General features: G+C 43.6%; 1 protein-coding gene and 1 long non-coding RNA gene across 6 annotated transcripts in view; one reads left to right on the top strand and one right to left on the bottom strand.

The window, feature by feature from the left end:
- LOC130607266 (uncharacterized) overlaps positions 1-13304 on the bottom strand; it is a 58959-nt gene extending 45655 nt beyond the window's left edge. For 2 of the 5 annotated variants that reach the window (XR_008974201.1, XR_008974204.1), the window contains exon 1: positions 6492-8067. This is a non-coding gene — a long non-coding RNA (uncharacterized LOC130607266). Of the gene's footprint in view, positions 1-6491; positions 8068-12985 lie in introns of those variants that run through there. The other 3 variants (XR_008974202.1, XR_008974203.1, XR_008974199.1) reach the window with 3 other exon arrangements.
- Positions 13305-15066: 1762 nt separating this feature from the next.
- JARID2 (jumonji and AT-rich interaction domain containing 2) overlaps positions 15067-21820 on the top strand; it is a 222718-nt gene continuing 215964 nt past the window's right edge. Inside the window, exon 1 of the mRNA XM_057424216.1 lies at positions 15067-15971. Within this exon, the coding sequence (XP_057280199.1) occupies positions 15927-15971 (45 nt within the window). The 5' untranslated portion in view covers positions 15067-15926. The remainder of the gene's footprint in view (positions 15972-21820) is intronic.

A 21820-nucleotide genomic window follows, 5' to 3' on the forward strand; every position in this document is an offset into this window, starting at 1 on the left:
CTGAACTGGTTCAGAAAAGACAGAACCAACTTGAAAAAATCGTAACACTTCCCTGCCAGTTCAGCTTCCTGTGGAGTCAAACAAGCACCAGCGCTGGTGCAAGAGATGGGGTGGGGATATATGTGATGCAAAGCCAGCCTGTAACAGCTCTGGTTTGGATCACCTTAAACCATTTCGGAACTGCACTCAAGGCTGGGCTAGCCAACGCCTGCTATTTAAACTGCTTGTGCTGATCCAGCTCTTTTGACTGGCTCAGGTTTGGGAGTGGTCCTAAAAGGAGCTTCCTCATCACATCAGAAGGGGTGGGCAGCCTCCCCTTGCTATCAGTAGCCCTTTCCTCAGGCACACCTGCATGCAGGGTTTTGTGGAAACAGCATTGTATGATCTATGAAGCCTACAGAGAGTTCTTTGTGGCAAGACAGTCCCACAACAGCCAGGGCACTCTGGTGACACTACCAGGATCCAAGCCCAATGTGACAGATGATTTGAATGTAAAGAGATGCCAAGGAAAGATGGAAAAGTAAGGGACACATCAAAGTCTATCTGGACTAGAAACTGAAATAATTTTTCACCCTTTCTGAACTTTACCGGGTTTTTAGTCAGATCCTGAGTACTAAGGCAGTGAGCCCAGTGGTTTGCTACTTGCTGACTTGTTTGCATACATCACCATATCATATGTATGCATACTAGCACAGAGATGGGGAGGAACACAAAATATCAAACAGCAAACATGTAGTTAAAACAGTTTTACTACCTCCAAAGGTCACCTGCTTATTCCCAGTAGTAGCTGTGGAACAGTTTAGAGCCAAAACTCTGGAGCGCAAAATCAAGGATACCCAAATTAGCCACTAGAGAAGGAGATATACTTTGTATCTTTACTTGAAAGGCAGGTTTAATTGCCAGCTCTTCCAGTCTTCCCTCATCACTTTCGTTTAACAAGTATTTAGCTCTGGTGGACCCACATACATCTGTGAAGAGTACATTCCTCAAGGTATCATGATGACAGACACATTAGGAACTGGAAAAGGTCAGACATTAGAGCTGTGAGCACTATATAAAGCAAGCAAGAGAGAAAAAAAGTCACAGTTCAAGGAATGAGAGAGGAAAGGCTGGATTCACTGGGAAAAGCACCTGAGCTTCTCAAAAAACAAAGGGAGAAACCAGTTAAGTTAGAAGAAAACCCTGAAGCCACCTTTTAGATGCCAGTCTTGGTACTAGGAGGTAAGTCTCTATCTACAAGTTCCCAGCCTGTGACATTTCACAGCAGCACATCTGAATGGTTGAGTGAGATGGCATAGGAAAGGAGCAGGAGTAACATCGCCCAGATTTCAAATTGTGTGAGAAAGAGAAATATCTTAATACCCTGAAAATACTGTTGTGTTTGCTGGTGGCAGGAAGCAATTCAAAAACATTTATACTGGGAAGTGAAGAAGGAAGAAGAGAGAAAGATGTAGTCAGGGGTTAGTTCAGTAGAACATAAAGTCTAACCTATATGCTTCCAGAATTGCTTACTGGAGTGAAGACACTAGAACTAAAATTACATTTTTTTCTTTCTTTTTAAATAAGTAAAACTGTTATGCTTATTGGCAAGCAGCCAGTTGTTTATTGGCAATTGCTTTATTTTCAGATGCCAATTTATTCCCTAAATGTCCTTGGGTTGAGACCACTGACCTGTTAAGGGGGTAATCCACTGGCCAGCACAGAATTGCCCCTTAGGTGAACTTCATTTGTAACATAATGGAGATTTGCATGCTCTGTCATAACAGGAATGCTCCAAACTGGTTTAACACTCAAGCCATGAATGTTATCTGTTGTCTATCTCCCCTCCCAAAAAAATGTGGATGAGTTCTGCTCTTCAGATTCTCAGGAGAAATACAAAGATCTTCTCTGCCAGTTGCAGATGTGTTCTATTTTTTCCCCTACATCAGAGCTTCTGAATCATCCTTAATAAATAAGCAAAGGCTATTCATACCAAATGGGGAAGTGCTCACACACTATGATGATAAAGCATTTCATCCATTAAAAAAAAAAAAAAAGAAAAAAAAAAAGCACTACCCACAGAACTGCAACATCACATCATCTGCGCTTTGCTGAATGTTCACAGAACAGCACTGGAAGTTACTGAAGTGTCAGATAGTGATTTCATCATGTGTCAGGCCTCCCACTAATAAATGATTCATCTTTCTCAGTACTGACACCTCAAAGAATTAAGGAAGAGAAGAAAGAAATTCATAAACTTTAAAGTGAGAAGTGCTCTACTGATATTACACTTCCCAAGTAAACAGAAGCTTATGCACACACTAAGAATGTGTTTAGAATTTAACCTTTCATTTATTTGAAGTGTACTTCTAAGTTTTAAAAGTGAATCTATTACAGAAAAAAAGGAATCATGAAATTCCATGTGTATCACCACAATACACAGAGGTAAATTGGTCAATTTACAAATACACACACCCTCCCCCAGCTTTGTGAACTGAAACTTGAACTGGGAAGAAATCTTCTCTGGTTTACACAGCAGTGATTAAGCGTATGTTGGTGACAATAAGCCTGACCCAACTTCTGAGTACTTGATTACATCTGTAGAAACAAATCTAGCTCTTCTTGAAGGAGATGGGTGACTTACAATTGTCTCTAATGGAAATGAGACTGGAAGGAAATCTGCCATTTTAATCAGAATTTACATAATCATTCCTGGATGCTTTGTAAAACCAGAACATCTTCCATTGATGACAATGGCTCTACTGGATGAACGGGACTAAGTAGTAATCCAAACTTACTTCTCCCAGAAGGTATGAATTCAAAACACAAATCCAAACCAGGTAATGTACTTAGCCAGATACTACCACTTTTGCTTGGTTTGCTAGGACACTGAAGTTTGTGTAGTCACACACCAAGTTTCTAGTTGATTTTCTTCTATTTCAACAAAAAGAAGTAGAGATACAGATATGTCAAATTCCCACATTCTTTGTAACGAATAAATAGCTAGAAGAAGAAAGAGATTCTGAAAGTGACACAACTAAAAAGCAAATCCTGTAACATAAAATTAAACCTATGAAACATTAAAGAATCCACAGGGGTGAGAGACCTAACAAATGACCATACTGCAGGAAAAAAGAGACAACTGTAATTCACTGTGAAACCATGAGGCACTGACCTGTGGAAAACCAGGCTTTGCTGCTTCTGCCACTAATGGAACTCCTTGGCTGTAGGTGTGGTTTGGTGTTTTTTCTCATCAAAATGGCATCTATTATAAACAAAACACTTCAATCAGCAGACTCAAAGCAGGAGGAGCATATGGTTACACAATTTATCCCACTTGATTCCTCTTCTGGAGCAGGGAAAAAAATTAGATGAAGATGCTAAAGTCTGGACTTTGACTCAGAGACCCATTCTCACCAGAATTAGGCTGGCAGGAAAACTGCCTGGGACAGAAGAAAGCCACAAGCCCCTGATGTCTCATGCCCAAAGCAGGTACTTCTGTTCACTCTGAATGTGTATACCAGACATGCCAACATGATGAACAGAATACTTGAAAACAGTAATATACAAAAGCAAATTATTCTTTGCTGTTCCCCTACCTCTTGTTTTGGTAGAATTAATTTTGGCATCCTGGCTAAAGATGATGTCCAGTTTCTCCATCAGATTTAGCATGACCTCTTTACTATCAGCTGAGGAACATAAAAGACAGCAATGAACATTTGTATGTAGGAAAAATGTATGGCTGTGGGGCAGGATGCCTGAATGATCAAAAAAAAAAAAAAAAAAGATTAAATACTTAAAACACTTTACCATGAAATCGCCTTCTCCCCCTTCCCCCAACCCCCATGTTAAATCAGGTAGAAAAGTGTGATAATATTAAGGCTTAATCCAATTTAAATAAATTATTTTCTTGTAAATGTTAAAACAATCATTACATGCATCATTTACCTCCTCCTCTTCCCATAGTATTAAATTATGCTCCATTATATCCAGATGGAAAAAAAAAAAAAAGGCAGAAATGTTTCTTAAACATTTGAAATTTTGGGTAAAAGTCACTAAAGAAACCTAGGGGAAAAAAAAAAATCTTAGAAAGCATTATGGGATTTTGTGTAGCAAACTTAATTAAGAATTTTTTTTTTGCTAGGTTACCAACAATGTTTTGTTACAAGCTTAAGGTATAAGATTATTATAGCTCTCTGTCGTGCTTGGAAGCAAAGAAAGAACACTTGCAAAGAACAATCTTGTTATTACAATTAATTACAAATGTACAAATGAGTGATATATCAGACCCTGTCTACACTGCATAGTCATGAATTTATAATCATTTCACTATACAGTTATTAAAAAGCATGCTTTGCATCTACAGTAGCTTGATACCACATCACAGTCAGGAGTAGTTATGTTTATTCATGCACAGCTACCACCAGCCAGAGCTACACGTATGTGTCAGTGCATTTTAGCAAAATCTGCATCAACCAGTAATACAGGTCTCTTCAGCTAGCATTTCTTTTAAGCGGACAGACTGGAAGCAAGACAGGAGAAGGCAAGCCAGAAACACATGGATAGCAAAGGGCAGGCAGCAGTCTTCAGCCACTGGCCATGCTGGGTCAGTTGATGTGGTGACAATCACCCAACACTGAACTGCTTAGCAATACATCCTGTTTATTCATGCATCCTTACTGTCCCAAAACACCAAACCGTTTTTGCCACGGAAGGGGTGAGGAATCCTCTCCCCATTGACAACATACATGCCTGAGGGAGAAACACCCTAGCCCTGGGCACTGCAAAGTCCCTGGCTGCTGGTGGGCCTCCCAGCTGGCAAGGACCCCCACTTTCGGTCTGAAGACTGCCAGTGCAAGAACGTTTCTGCAGCACAGCAACCTGTAGGACAATGAGCAACAGGACACTGATGAATTTTCCCAAGTAGAGAAGTACATTTTAAATCCTCTCCTCAGAAATCTCGGTTCATCTGGCTGAGTTATTGGATCACAGAGAGGTGCCAAGTCTGGATCTCCAGTAAGGGTGTAATACAGACAGCTACAGAAGAACAGAAAGTTCAAAGGGCGTCTACTTCAAGACTGAGCCAAGTCACAAACCAAACAGAAATCCCTGCTATGGCTACAATGACACCGGCACATTTGTCCCTATAGACACGGAGCTAACTACACAATGCTCAAAGTTCGTAACACTGATCTCAGGCAGGATTTAAAAATCACCACTCTGCTCTTCTCTCCCCAGGCCAGTAAAGGATATTTTGTTTTAACCTCACGCCTTCAGTTCATGCTTCTCCCTAGGAACATTTGTTTCACTCAGCTTTCCAAAGCCAGCCCTAGCCATAAGACTGGGTAACACCAGTCTTGCTGAGAAGTGTTTGAACAAACCAAAACCACTGCAGCTCTGAGCATGTAACTTGCCAGACAGTTTTACTGGTTAGAGAGGGAATTCCAGTCTTTGACTCACTGGTAAGTAAGTGTGTTCCCACGCCATTTCCTCATCCACACAATTCTCTCATCCTGGACTGTTTGCTAAGAAAGACTGAGATTATTTGTGTTACACTCCATGTAGAGGAACTATAACATACAGATGTATAATTATATAATGATGAGATGCTCCAGTTCCAAAAGCCATGAGTTCAAAACAAAATCATCTTGGTTTTAAAATCCACCTTCCCTGGTTCACAAGATGAGCCATCTCATGGCCTAGAGAGGCCAGATGACACATTACAGTTTATGTTATGATTACATATATTACCAAGCCCATACTCAACAGAAAGGGCTACTAGGGCTGCTGCCCACACTTTTCACAACAGCTGCAGGCACAGAATCATAGAATAGTTAGGCATCACGTTCTCCTCCTAACTGATGTGAGACTGGTAGAAGAACTCAATATGACATGCATATTTTAAATTTCTGGGCAACACTGGCAGTTTGAAAACTTTTTAATTAGTGAACACAACCGACTGGGTACACATATGCTGCAGAGCTGGCTAAACCACCTTGGGTACTAAAAGGCAGACTTGGCTTTCTGCAGTAACTTACCATTGCAGAGAAGTAATCTAAGGGCAAACAAGCATACTTTTCAGTGGGATAAATGAGTACATGCAAACACCTCTACTTCATCAGCTAGACTGCCAGAAATACTCGAATTGGCTTGTCTAAAGCTAGCTGTGGTGCCCCTGCAACTGGCAACATAGATCTAACCTTTCTGATTTTTTGAAACTTCACAAGCAGAGCAACTCCCACCTCACCATCCCGCCTGTGGAGAAGCAGGGAGCCATGACTACAGCAAACGTGGCAGAGCTGAACTGAAAGAGAGGAGAGAGGTGGTACTGGGATGCTGCCCACGGGGCCTGCAGAGCTGTGTGTGCACTTCTGATCCTGGGGAAGCAATAACGTGATCAGTGCTCTATCCTGCTCTCTTGGCAATACACACGCTTCAAAAAAAACATGCTTCCTTTGTGACCAGATATTCATTTTAATAAACAAACTTTAATAAACAACTAAAAAAAATACCCCAAACAGATCCTCTCACACAGCACTCCCCACAAGCCCATTTCGGAGAACCACTCTCATGGGCCAGCAAGCAAGGTCTTCCCAGGCCAGGCACCAAGCAGGAACAGAGCCTGCTGCAGCTGCTGGGCAGGAAGGGCTGGGCCCACTGGGGCTTTGAAACAAAACAAACAACTTGTTTGGCAGATAGCTATTTCTTCATGTACTGGTCAGCAGGAGGCATCATGGAAGTTGTCTGGCTGGTGATTTGAGCCAGCCTGCTGTGTGTCAGTGAAGAAGGCAAACCTTAAGCTGTACCCAAATCTCTAAGAATTATAATGACATGGCTGGTACTTGATCCAGCCATCCTTTCTCTGTTGATGTTGTTGCTGATATTTTAAACCTAATTCAGCTTTTGCCACGACTCACTCATGGCCAATATCCTTAATCTACAGACACTCGAGGATGATAATTCAGCTTTATTATCCATGTTCCCTGAGCTTGCATTTTATAAAGTATAAGCACACTCAAGAAAGAATGAGTCCTAAAATAGCCAGACATATACATTTCCACCTTCTCTTCAGGAAAGCAGTTCAAAAATATAGGTCCTACAGGTCCTTGTAACACTTAAAATTGCTAAACTAAACCTCTTGATAGCAGCAGGCAGTATCTTCAGAAACAGCTGGGGTTTTATCTTAGCCTCTCACACCAAGCTACAACATACCATCAACTGTGTTCATACAAGCACTGCAGTTACAGAAGACATAGCATGAACCAAACAGAGCACAAATTCCAGCTCACATCAGCAGAAGTCTTTGAAACTGCTCATCCAAAGCCAGCACATATTATGAATTCAATAAAAACAACTGAGACCACCACTGGAGTTATTACAACTGGCTACCACAAACAAGAAGTAAACATATACTCAAATTCTGGGCAACAAAAGCTATTACTAAGAATACTTAAGTTGTTCTCATACTTCATTTCCTACACTGTGCTCTCTGCTTAAGGATTTCAGGGTCTTGACTCTGTGTGGTGCTGGGGTACCTCAAAAACTGGTCAAAACCCAGAACGAACTGATAGAATCCAGAACACTACAGGATCACACCTTTTCTATGATATTATTAAACACTGAATTCTCTGATAACCTTCCTTAAGACTACAACAATAATTTGTTGTTTCTGTGCTTTCAGTAGGAGCCCCCACTATGTGCGTGTTACTTGATTATTTATAAACATAGCCTTTTATTAAAAACACAGCCTCTGCTGTGCTCAAAATTAATTCTACTTGGTTGTAACACAAATAAGGTTTCAAATGTGTGAAATATATGGCCAGTTACAAGACAAAATGATGGCTAAACTTTGGCAAGTAAATTGGATGACAACAGTGCTGACCCTGCCAGCACTGGAGCCGAGCTCGAGGCCTGATTCACCACTTTTCCACACTAGTCATGGGCTGGAACCAGCTCTGGGCAACTCAGATGGGGCTTTTTTCCAACAGGAAAACTGAGTGTGTCCTGTGCTTGAGAGGAGTATCATTACTGCCTATCATGATGGGGTCCAGCATGCTATACCTTATCTCAGAGCCATGTGTGCTCTCTCTCTTTGCAAATTAAGCCACCTTCCTAGAAAGGTCTTGACGCTGCTTGCTGTTAAGACAAATGGCCCCAGAAGAGAAGCTCTGAAAGACAGCTGATGTGCAGACATGAAAGGCAGACATGCAAATGACAGGTTTGTGGGGTGGCACTGGCTGAACTGGGAATGTCTAGAGTTTCCAGTCCACCCCGGACCACAGAAACCTGTGCTGCCTCTTCCCTTGCTCCCTCAGAAAATCACCAGACTCAACTGTTACAGAGAAGCAAGCCCTTGCACCTTTCCAGCTACCTATTCCCTGCCCCTTTCCCCAGTTCTCCTTTCTCACAACCTACCTAGTTCTCTGCACTCACTCTGTCCTATCCTCCACTCTCCCCTCTCAATTCTCCCTCCATTTTACATGCCACTTGCCACCAATGAAATGCTGTCAAGGCAATCATCTTTTCCACCCCTGCTCCAGCACTGCCCCATGCCTCTTTTGACCATGCTGGGCTCCCCTGGGTGCTGTGTCCTGGCTACACATACACATGCTGCGGCATATTGCGCCAGTTTGTGCAGGCCTGCAATTGCATAAAGCAAAGGGCAGAGGTGGCCATGAAGAGATCATCCTCCCCTTGCCCATCTAGCCAACATCATCCTCTGACCACAACCTAGACTGTCCTGTTCCCATGAGCCAGATCTTCCTCGTGGCTCAAAGTAAGCATTATATTCTTCATAAGGCTGAGAAGAAGAAGGGGAGAAAGAAACACAATCTTTCAAATGGTCACAGAGAAGGAAGAAGAGCTGGATGGAGTATTTCTCTCAACCCCTTCTTCAGCCACTAAGGCTCTCCTGTTTCTCTATTAACATGTAGAGCTCTTACGCCAGTGTAAAAGTGTCTTCAATTTAATAAACTGGTTAAAATTACTAATTTAGCTCAAATAATTCACACTTATGCAAAATAACAGTCTGTGCAGTAACTTGCACTGAAACAAAACCCCAGAAGTTCATACCAATTTGATCACTTTTGTTCAAGCTTGTGTGCTTCTGAGGATTTTGTTCAAGCTTGTGTGCCTCAAGGGTTACTATCCCACAGCCCTATTTCTCAACAGATGCAGGGCAACTAAGCAAACTGCAGTAAATGCTGAACAATGCGGCAAGGACAAGCACCCTTACACTGCCAGCTGTAAAAAGCAGTGAAATAAAATGCAAAGAAAGGAAAAGCTGACACAGTACTGAATTCAGCAGAGAAAAGGCAGACAAAGAGCCAAATGAAGAGATACTGCTTTTTCTGCAGTGCTCACACCAAGAATATCATGACTGTCCGCAAGTACTGTTTTCACCAGTTCTGTGAGCCGAAGGAATATTAGCCCCATTTTACAGGCAGTCAGAAATTAAGATCTAAACTGTCTCAACGTGTCTAAACGCCAATTCTTGCTAGTACTACGCATTGCATATTCTTTGAGTGTTCACAGGATACAACTTCCAGCAGCCTTTGGTGCAGATGCACATGTGCAGTCCTAAGAGAACCCAAAAAATGAGGAAAACAATGCAAGAGCTACAACAGGAACACTTTAGCAACCACAGACATATTTATTTCCCCATCTCCTCTTCTACATTTTCAAGTGGGAGAACAAAGCATCCTGCACACTGGAAGATCTGGATCAAAGAGCTATGATGGTCACAAGTCACAACTCATCACCCACCTGACAACTGTAGCTATTTACGTACAAATTAGAAGTGCTGACCTGGCCACTATTAAAAGATTGATGTAAATGGCTTATCCAGCATCACACTCCTTGGCAGAGAATCAACTTCTCCAAAGCAACATTCAGCTGCCTTAACAATGAGATGATGTCTTCCCTTCTTGCATTCACAGGAACACAGGAGGGTAAGAGTTCAACAGACAACACTCTCCTTCAGCATGCACTCTAAGTCATCCCCAGAGCAGACTCATTTAATACACTGAATAAAACCCAATCATCCTACAGAGAGGGGGTAAAGGTATGGATCTATTTTAAGATTATTACGAAGCAATAGATAGATGTATGGATGGAATTAAGATTGCACAAACATTTCCTAATTCTGGCATTTTGTAACCTTTGAGTGCTTAACTTAGCCACTTTAATATCCTTTCACTCTGACCATCTGTGCAGTGTCTGTCTGCACCTGTATGTAAGGCTGCCTCAAGGATCCTGGAGATGCTAAGCACCATGTCTCAATTACCCAGAGGATTTTAAATCACATGCATAAATCTGTGTTGCATGAATCCAGTCTTTTTGTGCATGGGATACACAATCCACTGCACAAATAGAGCTTAACTGCGTGATGGAAGCTGCCTGTCAGGAAACCTTTAGGAGTAGATGCAGAGACACCAACTTGCATGTACACCAGCTTACTGTGTTGCATGGTCATTATGTTTGCATTTTATATATATATAATTAACAGACACATGTACATTTATGCATGTATTTAACAAGTAAAAAAAAATTTATGAGGAAGTGGGCAAACTGACTGCCACCAACTGGCTACTCATATCTCTGTTTCCCCAAGGGAACAAATAAAAGGAAGTTCTACTTCCCTCTTCCACAAGGGATTCATTCACAGCAGTAGCTGTTTTTCTCTTGGATATGTATTGCAATGCTATCTTTAATATTCTACTCCAATATTACAGTAAAATGCCCTGGGACTTTTAAGACCAATGCAAAACAGTGAGGCAGAACATGAATACAGGAAAGATAGGATGTAAAATGTGACAGAAAGGGAAACTCAAATGAGATGATGTGAAAACCAGAATGTCAGGTCTAGACATCAACTCAAGTCAATGGCAAGAGGCCCCTCTCTTGATAGTTTCTATATCCTTCATACCTGCTACAAGAAAGAGCTGGCTGCCTGTGGTCAAGTTCCATCTTCTCAAACACCAAACAGTGTGCTATACATCACTGGTGTCGTCATTTATGGCACAAAAGCTACTGTGTAGAAATGTGTCTAGATTTTACAAACTTGGAGGTCCACTTTTATTGTCTCTTTACCTACTCAATCAAGCTTCCACAAAGCAATTCAAACCTCAACAAAATGCAAATTCCCAATGTGTTACTGTATCTTCACAGATCACCAGCCTGATTCCAGGGCTAAAAGCAGGTTCTCTATCATGCAGCACTAAGCTACCCAGCCCTCTTCCACCTTCATCCTTCTCAGTGTACAAAACATTTTGCTTTTATCAACACAAGGGATTATATCTCAGAAATCAAAGTTGCATCCCTTTCAGGTGCAGAAAACCTCTTCAACACTAAAGAATTTAACCTTGTCTTTTCTGAAGCAGGCACAGTTCAGGTAAATACGACACAGCTGAGGAAAAGTTATCCAGAAATTATTTTTATGAACTTGGTAAGCAGCCATCTGTCCACAAACAATCACAGCCTGCCCCTAAGACAAGGCTCCTTTATGGCTGAACTTGTCTGGCATCATGCCCTTTGTTTGCTGACTGCTGAATTATGGCTCACAAATTCATCCCATGTTCTTTCTGCCTTCCCCTTGTACCTATTGTTTTATCTGTTTGACCAAAAAGAAAAAACAACAAAAAACTGAAATGGTTGTGCTTTGGTTTTTAGTAGATCTTTATTCTCTTTATGAACTAAATATTCTTTTTATTTATTTGTTTTGACCAGCAACCAAACCAGGACCTTCCCCATCAGCTTACTAAAAATCTTGCCCAGAACTCTGAGGACACCAACCATTTTGCATATACATCTTGGCATGTACATGACTTCCAAGTATGAAAGTGTAAGAAGCAGTAGTCTCTGATTAAAAAAGAAGTGCAATCATACATGAGTAAGTGTATGATGAATGTTCTTTCCTATAACCTCAAAGAAATTTTATCTTCATCAAGATGTGAAGTAGCCAAACTTTATGGAAGCACTAGTAGCTGGAGAGGTACCACCAAGGAGAGACATCACCAAGGAGAGATATCACCAAGGTTCCTTTCTCTCACTTTTCACTGGAATCATGTACTAGAAGATTATCTTACTTGTACTAGAAGATTATCTTACGTGTCCATATTTCACTTCTTGCTCAGAGGTAACTGCACCTAGGATATTTAGTATACAGAGGTCCAAATGCAGAATGCATAAAATGTGCTATTCCCATGCAAAGAAATAATCAACAGTATCATGATCCTCCTCTTGCCCCCCCTGCTTCCCTCAAAACCCAAACAACAAAAACCCCAACAGAACACCAGAGCCTTTTGAACAATAGTATCGTATGTCAGACTGTTCTGGATTTAGCGAGTTGTTGGAAAGGCTGACTCTTAACAGTAATAAAAACTAAGTGTAGAACACATAAATCCAACTTTGGGGGTCCTTTATAAATCTGTGTAATTCCTCGTAAACAGATTACATAAAATGAAGAGATGAATGAGACGCAGAGAAGGAAACGCTACTATACTAAAGTCTGTCACTTCTCAAACATTTTCAAGGCACAATATAGGTGGAAGTGGCAAGAATGAAACTCTATCAAATTAGAAAAAAAGTGAAAGAATGTAATGGCAAACACTCACATCAGTAGTAGTTAACCTGTGATACTAACTGCTATAGTATCAGCATCTGATTAATTCTGTAAATCAGTTCAGCTTTAGCATTTAAAAGGTCAGGCTCCAAAACGCATGCAAGCTAGAACTGAAAGGCAAGATCCACTGCAGACACGATACCCAGCACGTGTATAATACGATGCTCTGTATAACAGGACACAAATGTAAATAGAGTCACAGATCTGTGGAAAAGGTTTCTGTCACCCAGGCTCAAGAAGAAAATTCATTAGTTTGCAGTGACAGTAAGCTCTTGTTCAACACATGGCACAAAAGCCAGTAGCAAACAGAGCAACACCAAGCCTTAAGAATACTCAGGAAGTAGTTTCCAAGGCAAAGGAAAGGGGGATAGTTGGTTTCACTACCTTATTTGAGAAAAGCCAGGTAGATTTGCTACAAGAACCTTTTGTGTAATTGTTGACTAAGAAGTATATGAATGACTACCTTTGTCTCTTCTGGCTTTCCAAAGTGTCTCCTGGAGAGAAAGTCACAGACTCATCATTACTGACAAAAGAAAACCAGAGACAAAAGCATTTTCTTCCAAGTATGCCCTAGACCTTCAAGTAACATTAACACCTTAATAAAAATAAATGCAGAAAGTTAAACAGCCCTCAAAGAAATGTGCATATTTCCAATTTAAAGGAACAAAAATTTCCCTTCAGACTCACACTTAGGAAAAATGCGTATTTTCCTACAAGAGGCCTAAAGAAAAGGCTTCAAATGCCTGACCACAGGTAGTATTACCATAAAAGCTTGATGTTGGATGAGGCCAAGCACACTTTTTTTTTTCTTAAACAAGAATAGAAAAAAGCTCTAAAATAATTAGTAGTAACTATAAAGAAGTGAAGGGAAAACTAAGAAATTATGACATAACTTGTGGGTTTGGTTTTTTCCCATTTATTGTCTTAAACATTATTTGCATCCTATTTCTAAGGTAAAGGGAGAACACTACACTTACTTATCTACACAAGTCAGGAAGCCTCACAGTTAAGACAGAAGGCTAGGAACAAGTGAGTGAGGTTCTGCGGAGTCCTGGGTCTCCTGCTCTCCTAACTTTGAGCACAGCACCCCAAGAGCTTTACACAAAAGTTTTGCCCCTACAGAGCGGGGGAAATACTCTCCAGAAGGGTGTGAACACATAAACTTCATCTGGAAGACAGTATAAAGTCTCTACAGCATTACATAAACATAGGCATTAGCATAAAGTATGTCACCTCATAGTTTGTGAGTTGCACAGAAAAGTTCAAATAGCCACTAATACCTCACTAGGGAGATCATTAATTACTTTTCCTCCGTGTCCCTGGAAGAGATTAAATCCACCATTAAAGAACTGTTGTATTTTCTCTGAAGGTGTACCTCCCACTTTGCACCCAGTCTCCTACTTTTTTGGTGTTTTGTTTTGTTTTGTTTTTTTTTTTGTTGGTTTTTTTTTGTTGTTGTTGTTTGTTTGTTTTTAATGAGAAGAGGGTATATCGAGAATAGATTTAAATTAGATACTATAAGTTCTTCATTGTGAAGGTGGTGAGGCGCTGGCACAGGCTGCCCAGAGAAGCTGTGGCTGCCCCATCCCTGGCAGTATTCAAGGCCAGGTTGGACGAGGGTTGGAGCAACCTGGTCTAGTGGAAGGTGTCCCTGTCCATGGCAGGGGGCTGGAACTAGGCTGTATCTTTAAGGTCCCTTCCAATCCAAACTATTCTTTGATTCTACGAATTAACCTCCAAGGTTTTGCACTAACGCCTTTCCAACTGCCAGGAGCGCTCAGCCGGCTCAAGAGGATACCACTCTGGAAACGAGGGAGAGAGCACGAGTGCCCAGCCCAGACGGAGCCTTCCTCAGCGCTTTCAGAGAGGACGCCCGCTGCTTCTGGAGAGCAGCCGGGCTCCCCGAGGCGTGCCCTAGCTCCAGCGGAGCCTGGGATTTAGAAGCATCCTTCAACACAGACAGGCTATTCTCCGGTGCGCCGGATCACCGGCCCGACCCGCCGCCGCCCGAAGGCCTGGGTCCCGCGGGGCAGCCCAGCGCGGCGGCAAAGGCGTTCCGGAGGGAGGAGGCGCGACCTCAGGACACCTTTGAGACATACCGATCGAGCCTCACACAGCCCGGCCCGGCAGCCTGTCCTGAACTGACACCGCCGCCCGGCAAGCCCCTCGGCGGAGCGGCCCACAGACACCAAGTTTCGTGCCGCCGCTTCCCACCCCAGACCAGACACATTAATCCCTTCTCTCTCCCGACAGCCTCCCGCGGCGCCTGCCTGCCTCTCCACTCCCTGTCAGCGATCCCCAGTAAACTTCCCCCTCCTCTCTCCTCCACCCTGACGAGCCATGCCGTCTCCTCCCCCGGGCTGTGGCGACGGCCGCCTCGCCGCGACCTCTGCACCGGCACCCCGCGATGCTCAGCCGCCCCTCGCACACCACATCCCCCGTCCCCCTGCGGCGCTTCGGCGAGGCCTGTTGCGTGCGCTGCACGCAGCGGGGGCCGAGCGTTGCGGCTGCTGTCCCGGTTGGGAGTTAAGGGCAGGCCCTTAAGCGGTGTATGTATGTGTGTGTGTGTGCGTGCGCCCGTGTGTGTGTATATATATATATACATACACACGCGCGCGCACACACACGCAGACATATATATTAAAGAAAAAAAAAAGGGAAAGAAAAAAAAAAAAAAGGAGCCAGGTCCATTTAAAGTTGCTGCCGGAGAGCTGTTCTCATTGGTTAGGGGGGAGCTGGAGGAGCGGAGACACACACGGTGCGCGCAGCCCTCGCTGCTGCCGGAGTCGCCGGAGCCGCCACTGCCGGAGCTGCCACTGCCGGAGCTGGAGTTGTCTCTGCCGCTTTCCCTGCTGCCGCTGCTGCAGCGGTACAAACGTGACTTCCAACGTCTCGAGTATTTATCTTCTCCTTTTGGCCCCTCTCCTTCTTCTCCAAGATGTAACTACAGCTCTGACACTAAGGACCTGCAGATCGCTTAGGTGGCTGGAAAGAGAAAAAGGGGATACCGAGGGCGTCTTTTTTTTTTTGTGTGTGTTTAGGGGGAAATTTTCCATTATGATGTTTCACTAAAGTGATTTTTTTTTTTTTGTCTCCTTCGCATTCTTTTTTTTTTTTTTTTTTTTTTTTTCTGTCCCCCGTTCCTCGGATTTATTACTAGGAGAATCACATTGTGAGGAAAGTCGGATTACAAGATACCACTACAAACAACCCCCTCCCCCCAGGATTTTTTTCCGTATTTTTAATTTTTTTTTTTTTAATTATTGTCGCGGCTTTAATTCATGAAGCAATTGTCCCCTTTTGCAATCAGAATCTGGATACCAGAATGAGCAAAGAAAGACCCAAGAGGAATATAATTCAGAAGAAATACGTAAGTGCCCGTAACATCTATCGTTTGACTCTCAGTTTTAGGAAATGGCAGTGAATGTCAAGTTTATCGCTAATCCTGCAGCTACAAGGTTTTCGGAACCAGTGTGTGACTGGATTTCTGTTTTTTTTTTCTGTGGTGTGGGAGTTTCGGAGGCCCCTTTTTAACGGGGAAACCTTCTATCCAGTTGGGTTATAAAAGCCCAGATTTGTGCAGCGATTCCTCCAGTGGATAAATGTATTGACCTCAAATGACACAATCATAATCTAGTTTTAGATGAAAGGCGGGGGGGCTGCCTCAATAATGTCACGAAACTGCATTATTTTTTTTCAGGCGGTTTTATTAATATCGCGCTTTTGCATGCTATAGATGTGTATAGATGTATATTGTTTTTATTTTAGTGGGCTGCCTGTGTGTATCCCCGCCTGGTGAAGCGGCGGCGGCGGTTGTTGGAAGCCCTTTAAGTTGAAACCGAGTGTCTGGTTATGGCGAGCTGGCTTCTCGCACTACCACATCCCCTTTTCTGCGGGGGATCGGCTGCTGCTTGCTCTATCGACTGTCGTGCGATAGGAAGCGAACCGCCCGGGGATCGCCCGGTCCTCGGGCTTGACTTGAAGAATGGCGAGAAAATGGCTCGATGCAGTTTTAAGATAATTCATTAGGGTGGCTCGGGAAATTGGGGCTGATGCCGCGGCAGCCCGGGCAGTGTTTCTGCCTGTCTCTTTATTCAGCCGCTTAACCGAGCCCTTATAATTGTCTGATCCTTTAAACGTATAAATGCGGGGGGGATAGTTGGATTTTTGTTCGTGCTCCAGTTACGTTTTGATTGGCATAGGGGAGTTTTTTTTCTTTACGTTTGGAAAAACTGAGTGGATTAGCCAAATACGCAGCAGAGCGAATAATGGGTTTGATCTGCACGTTAGAAAAAAAAAAGTATTTTTTGTTGGGGGGGTGTATATTTAAATCCTGTCTTTGGGGTATGTTGGATGAGAAGCTTCTAAAAGTTGGGAGTTGCTTTCGCGCCTGTCGGTCGTGGCGATCGTTCGCAGCCCCGGGTGTCTTCTGGCAAGGGAGGGTGACCTTCGGGACACAGAGGGGTGGCCGGTCCCCAGGCCAGGTGAGCAGGAACGGGGTTGCCAGGCCCTGCCGGTTTCGGAGCCGGGAGGTTGTCAGCCGCCGCCCCGTGCGTAGAGAAGGGCCCGTCACGTCGCCCCGCGGGAAGGGGCGGAGGCGTGAGGAAGCAGCGTGGCGACACGCGTGGCACGTTTCCTCCTGTCCGTGACCTTCGGGCGCTGCGGCAGCCTGGCGGAACACGCCGGGACGCGGCTTCCGCCGCCGTTGCCTCCTTATTCTTGCTGGTGCCAACCGGGCCTTTTGTTGTCCGCCTGCGCAGCTGCAGGTGCGTTCGCCCGCCCCCGGGTCGGGGCTGGGGGCAGCTCACCCCGGGACGGGGGCACTTAACACAATCCCCTTCCCTCATGTCAGGCTCTGGATCTCCGGTGCCACCTGAGCCCCAGGGGCAGGTCTCAGCCCCAGGCACCTAGGTACTGCCGCAGGTGACCCGGGAGAGGCGGTGTATAAGGTTGGCTGCTGCTGAGGAGGCCTAGCCTTCTCATCTCACTGGCCCTTGTTGCGGCTTCACCGCCCCACTGCCGGCCCGCAGCGGAACAGCAGTCCGCCCACTGTTGGGCCGTGCTGCCGCCCACCTGCGGGGCCCTTGAGGTGAGGGCTGCGCCCGGAGCGATGACCCGCCGTGAGGAGAAGGAGTCCAGCTGAGTGCCCCAGGGTGCGCAGGCACCGAGCGGTGGTGCCTCAGCGCCCCGCTCGTATCTCTACGGGCTGTTGTATCTGGAGTAGAGCCTGTTCAGGCTGCTGCTTTTCGGCATTTGAGGAATGAATTCTGAAAACAAAAAGGTGGTGAGAACAATGGAGTAAAGTCTGTACTTTGAGGGGCTTGGCTCCCCACTCCGTAAGTGGTCGCAATTAAAAGTTCTCTTAAACTTTGAGAGCGTTATCTTTTGCGACTGATAACCCAGGAATGAGGAAATCCGCGTATGCGTCTTTTTTCTGTTCTTTAAAAACGCTATCACTATGGCTGACTCATACAAATCTTTCTTCTCACTTTACCCTCCTCTTTCTCAAACATCTTTACATATCAAATATTGCCTTTTGGCTCAAGACTCAGAAAAGTGACAGCTTTGTAAAGCATCAGCCGAGAAGCCAGACTGCGTTCAGTATGCGCTTGGAATTAATAGTTCCTAAATGAAAAGCTTTGAAGTCTTAGGCATAAATTCACAGGTGCATTTTTCTGCCCGTTTCTGTGATACTGAATAGCAATCTTCAGTTCTTGCTGGCTTAGGTCTCGAGAGTGTCAGATCTGGATTAATGTTTTAAAATACCTGCATAGTTCTGCCGTGGTAGGGGATGGCAAAATATACTGGAGTACTGTCACCTCGTGTGGCTTGTTTCCTTGTCCTTGCGGAAGTAAAAGTGCTGTAGTCTGCCATGAGGTGACATACTTCACCTACGTACAGCCTGGTAAACCCCTCAGATGGAGGCCTGTTCATGATTAGTGTGCTGCAGACATCCGAGGAGCGTTCCTGTGAGTGGTGTGACCTTTGAAATAACGGTCTTATTTGGGCGTGCTTGAAGTGGGCTCAGGGAGTTTTGTGGGGGATGGTGACCAGACAGCACCGCCTTCTCCTGAGTAAGGGATGTTTGTGTAGGGTACCTGGCGCTGGGCACTCCAGGGCTTCAGCTGCACCCTCCCGCCTTGCTTTTTTTTGCCTGTGGAAGTTTCATCTTACCTCCCACAGCCCCACAACTGCCAGTGTGCTTTAAGTTCGACCACTTCCTACAATAAATAATGTAAATACACCAGTGGCAGCAGAGGTAGTATTCAGTGTACATTGCGTCTTACTTCAGACAACCTAGAGCCTTCTTGTGCTGGGTCCTTTTCAGGCTCTGGGTAACAATGCCAGCAGCATAGCATGCTCAATTCTTTTTATTTTTCTGCATGTATAACTTCAGCTAATGGTGTAAGGATGCTAGCTGCACTTGAGATCTGAGTTTGGGTTCCTCTTAACTTCCTCCTGGTCTCCTGAGACTACAACGTTATGTTGTGATCGTAGAATAGCACTTAACTAGAAACTAGTAATTAAATCCTTGTTTTGAAAAAAGGAGTATTTGCTTTTTGCTATCAACAGATGCTTTGCCCTGAGACACTAAGACTCCTGCTTGCTCTGATGGGACTTCAAGCCAGGAATCTGTAGAAGATGCTGTCCAGAGTGAATTATAATGAATTAAGGCCCCTGTGAAGAGTTTCTAATGTTCATTAAGCACTTTCACCTTCTCTTATGAGGCCTACTAAGCCAGTATTAAAGATACATTACCCCTTCCTTTTCTGTAGATGTAAAAGAACAGCTAGTGTTATGCATATGCTAAAGTGTGGTATAAACATCAGCTGATTTTGTAAGGGAGCAGCACTGCCTCCATTTTATTGTTTGATGAAACAGAAAGAAGTCTAAATTACTTGCCTGAAGCTACATACTGTAACAGTGGCAGAGATGGAACTAATCTGTATTTCTGCAGCCTCGTCCAATATTCTGTCCTGTAGCTTACAAGCTCTTGCCACGAGGCATGGCATCTGCTGTACAGGGACTACTTCACAGAGTGCAAACTTGCTTCAAGATTTCCACCCTCCCCAGTTATGGTCTGGACTGTTATACACTGTGAACAGTGTATTTTAAACATAATATGATAGAAGAGGCATTTCAGTAGAGATACATAATTCTTTTGGAGTGATGATCATACACTGCAGCTGATAGAGACCAGTTGATACTGTGATGACTCAGCTGTGGGAGTATTACATAAAGTAGGTCAATTTTTATATCTCATATTCAGAAGCTAAAGAGACTAGATTTAAAATTTTCAATTTGTTTGTACACATTACTGATGTTTTCTGGTTTGAACGTAACTGCAAGTTCTTGAGGAGGAGGGAAATGGTTTTTTTGGGGGTTGATTTTGAGGTTTTCTTATATTGTCTAGTGACTGAATTTGATCAACATGAACTTGGGGAAGGAGGGGAAACACCCACCAGCTGCATTCATTTCTGAAGCTTCCAGTTTGCAGCACTCAAGTGAAAGGGAAGCTTAAAGGTAATATTGAAATAGGGAAAGGAAAAGCAGAGACATGTTTATGATTTTTTTTTTTATTACAGGCACTCAGCTTTTGTGTGATAGAGGATGTGGAATTTGCAGAGGAATACATGCATTGCTACAAAATCCAGATTTGTATTTAAAACATCTTGGTTTTCCCCCCACTAGTCCTTTGCATGGCTTTCTTCCCAACTACAAATGTAAACCAGGTGTAAATGATGCATTGTTTGCCTTAGTGGGCAGACTGTCTGAAAACAATAGTGCTGATGGATTTGACTGCCTCTGTGTTAATATTAAGGGAACACTGACTTTTAATTCTAATAATACAGATTTCAGTGTTGCCAAACCCGGGCTGTTTCCTGACACTGATGGCCCTAAATGTCCCTATGCTTCAGGCCAAAACTTCTGTTGACTGGTTTTATGGTTAGCAGTTAACCTTCAATACAAAGGCCCTTAACCTGTTGTTACAGCTTAAGAGAAAAGGGTAAAACATACCTGGAGTTTAATGTCCAAGGGTATGATGGGGTATAGTTCCCATATACTTTTTATACTTACTACCATTTTTTATTTTAAGCATTTTTTAAGTGGTAGGAAGCTACCAGTTAACTTAAAAGCTGCAGATCGCCTGTAAAATTCGGGTCTAGTATTTGAGGAGTGCTTGGCGCTGAAATTCAGATACAGGAAATAATATGCTTGCCAAAATGTATTTGGTGTTCTCTCAGATCTTTGATGGGTTGGTTGTTTTGCTGGCTCACTACTACTGGGAATATTGGATGGGATCCTTCTTGGGTTTTAACGGGCAGGTTTTATTTGGGCACTCTGGGTTTTTATTTGTATAGAGGTAGGTTTATTTCAGTCACCAAAAACATTTTCTCAATGAATCAATAGGGTTTAGAACCATTTGCTGTTTCACTTGCTCGGATTTCACACTTTCCCTTGTAATGACATCCTGTTCTGATGTTGTTCCTTCAATAATCTGGTAGAAGCCTGGTATTTCCAGCGATGGGCTGTGGGAAAGGAATAAACCCTTTCATTATAGTAGCGAGGGCTTGTTTGAAAACATGCTAGTGCTCTTCCACTCCATGTGTGCTTTCTTTTTGCCGCTTGCTTCCTTATGCAGTTGAAGGTTCTGAAGCTGTAATATGCTGCTGTTCAACTTGCCCTGCAAGTGTGGACACAATCACCAACAAAACTTGAGCAGTGGCGAACAGCATTGCCACACTGAAGGCAGTGTCTTGAGGCTCTCAGCTAGAGATTGTGGCTCCCTGGCCTGCAAGCAGACGGGTGGTGTGAGTGTACCCCATCTGATCCTGTGCAAAGTTAGTCAGCTTAATTTATGCTGCTGCAGAAGGCTGTTCAGAGTGACCAGCTTGGCAGAGCATGGAGGCAAGTTAAAAACACTCAGGTGGAAATTACCATTCTACCAGTTTCACATAGGGAAGAGTGGCACATGAAACGGCTTTAGAGTTTCTGCAGCAAATGTCTCATGCTGGACTGATGTGTCATAAACCATATCCCGTATTTTTATTGGGGGGAACAAAACTTCCTTTTATCAGGCATAAAAATGTGACTGTTGTCTTAAAAAATGCATTGAAAAGGAAATGAGAAACCTGTACTAAAGTCTTTGTACACTTTGTGCATTTAGGCCTGTGGAGCAAGAATAGTTTCTGGTCAGGTTTGGTTTGGTTTAGTGCC

Source organism: Pezoporus wallicus, unplaced genomic scaffold (genome assembly GCF_028554395.1).
Source record: "Pezoporus wallicus isolate ANWC-B61680 ecotype Strahan unplaced genomic scaffold, APGP_CSIRO_Pwel_v1 contig_5485, whole genome shotgun sequence".
NCBI classification, from domain to species: domain Eukaryota; kingdom Metazoa; phylum Chordata; class Aves; order Psittaciformes; family Psittacidae; genus Pezoporus; species Pezoporus wallicus.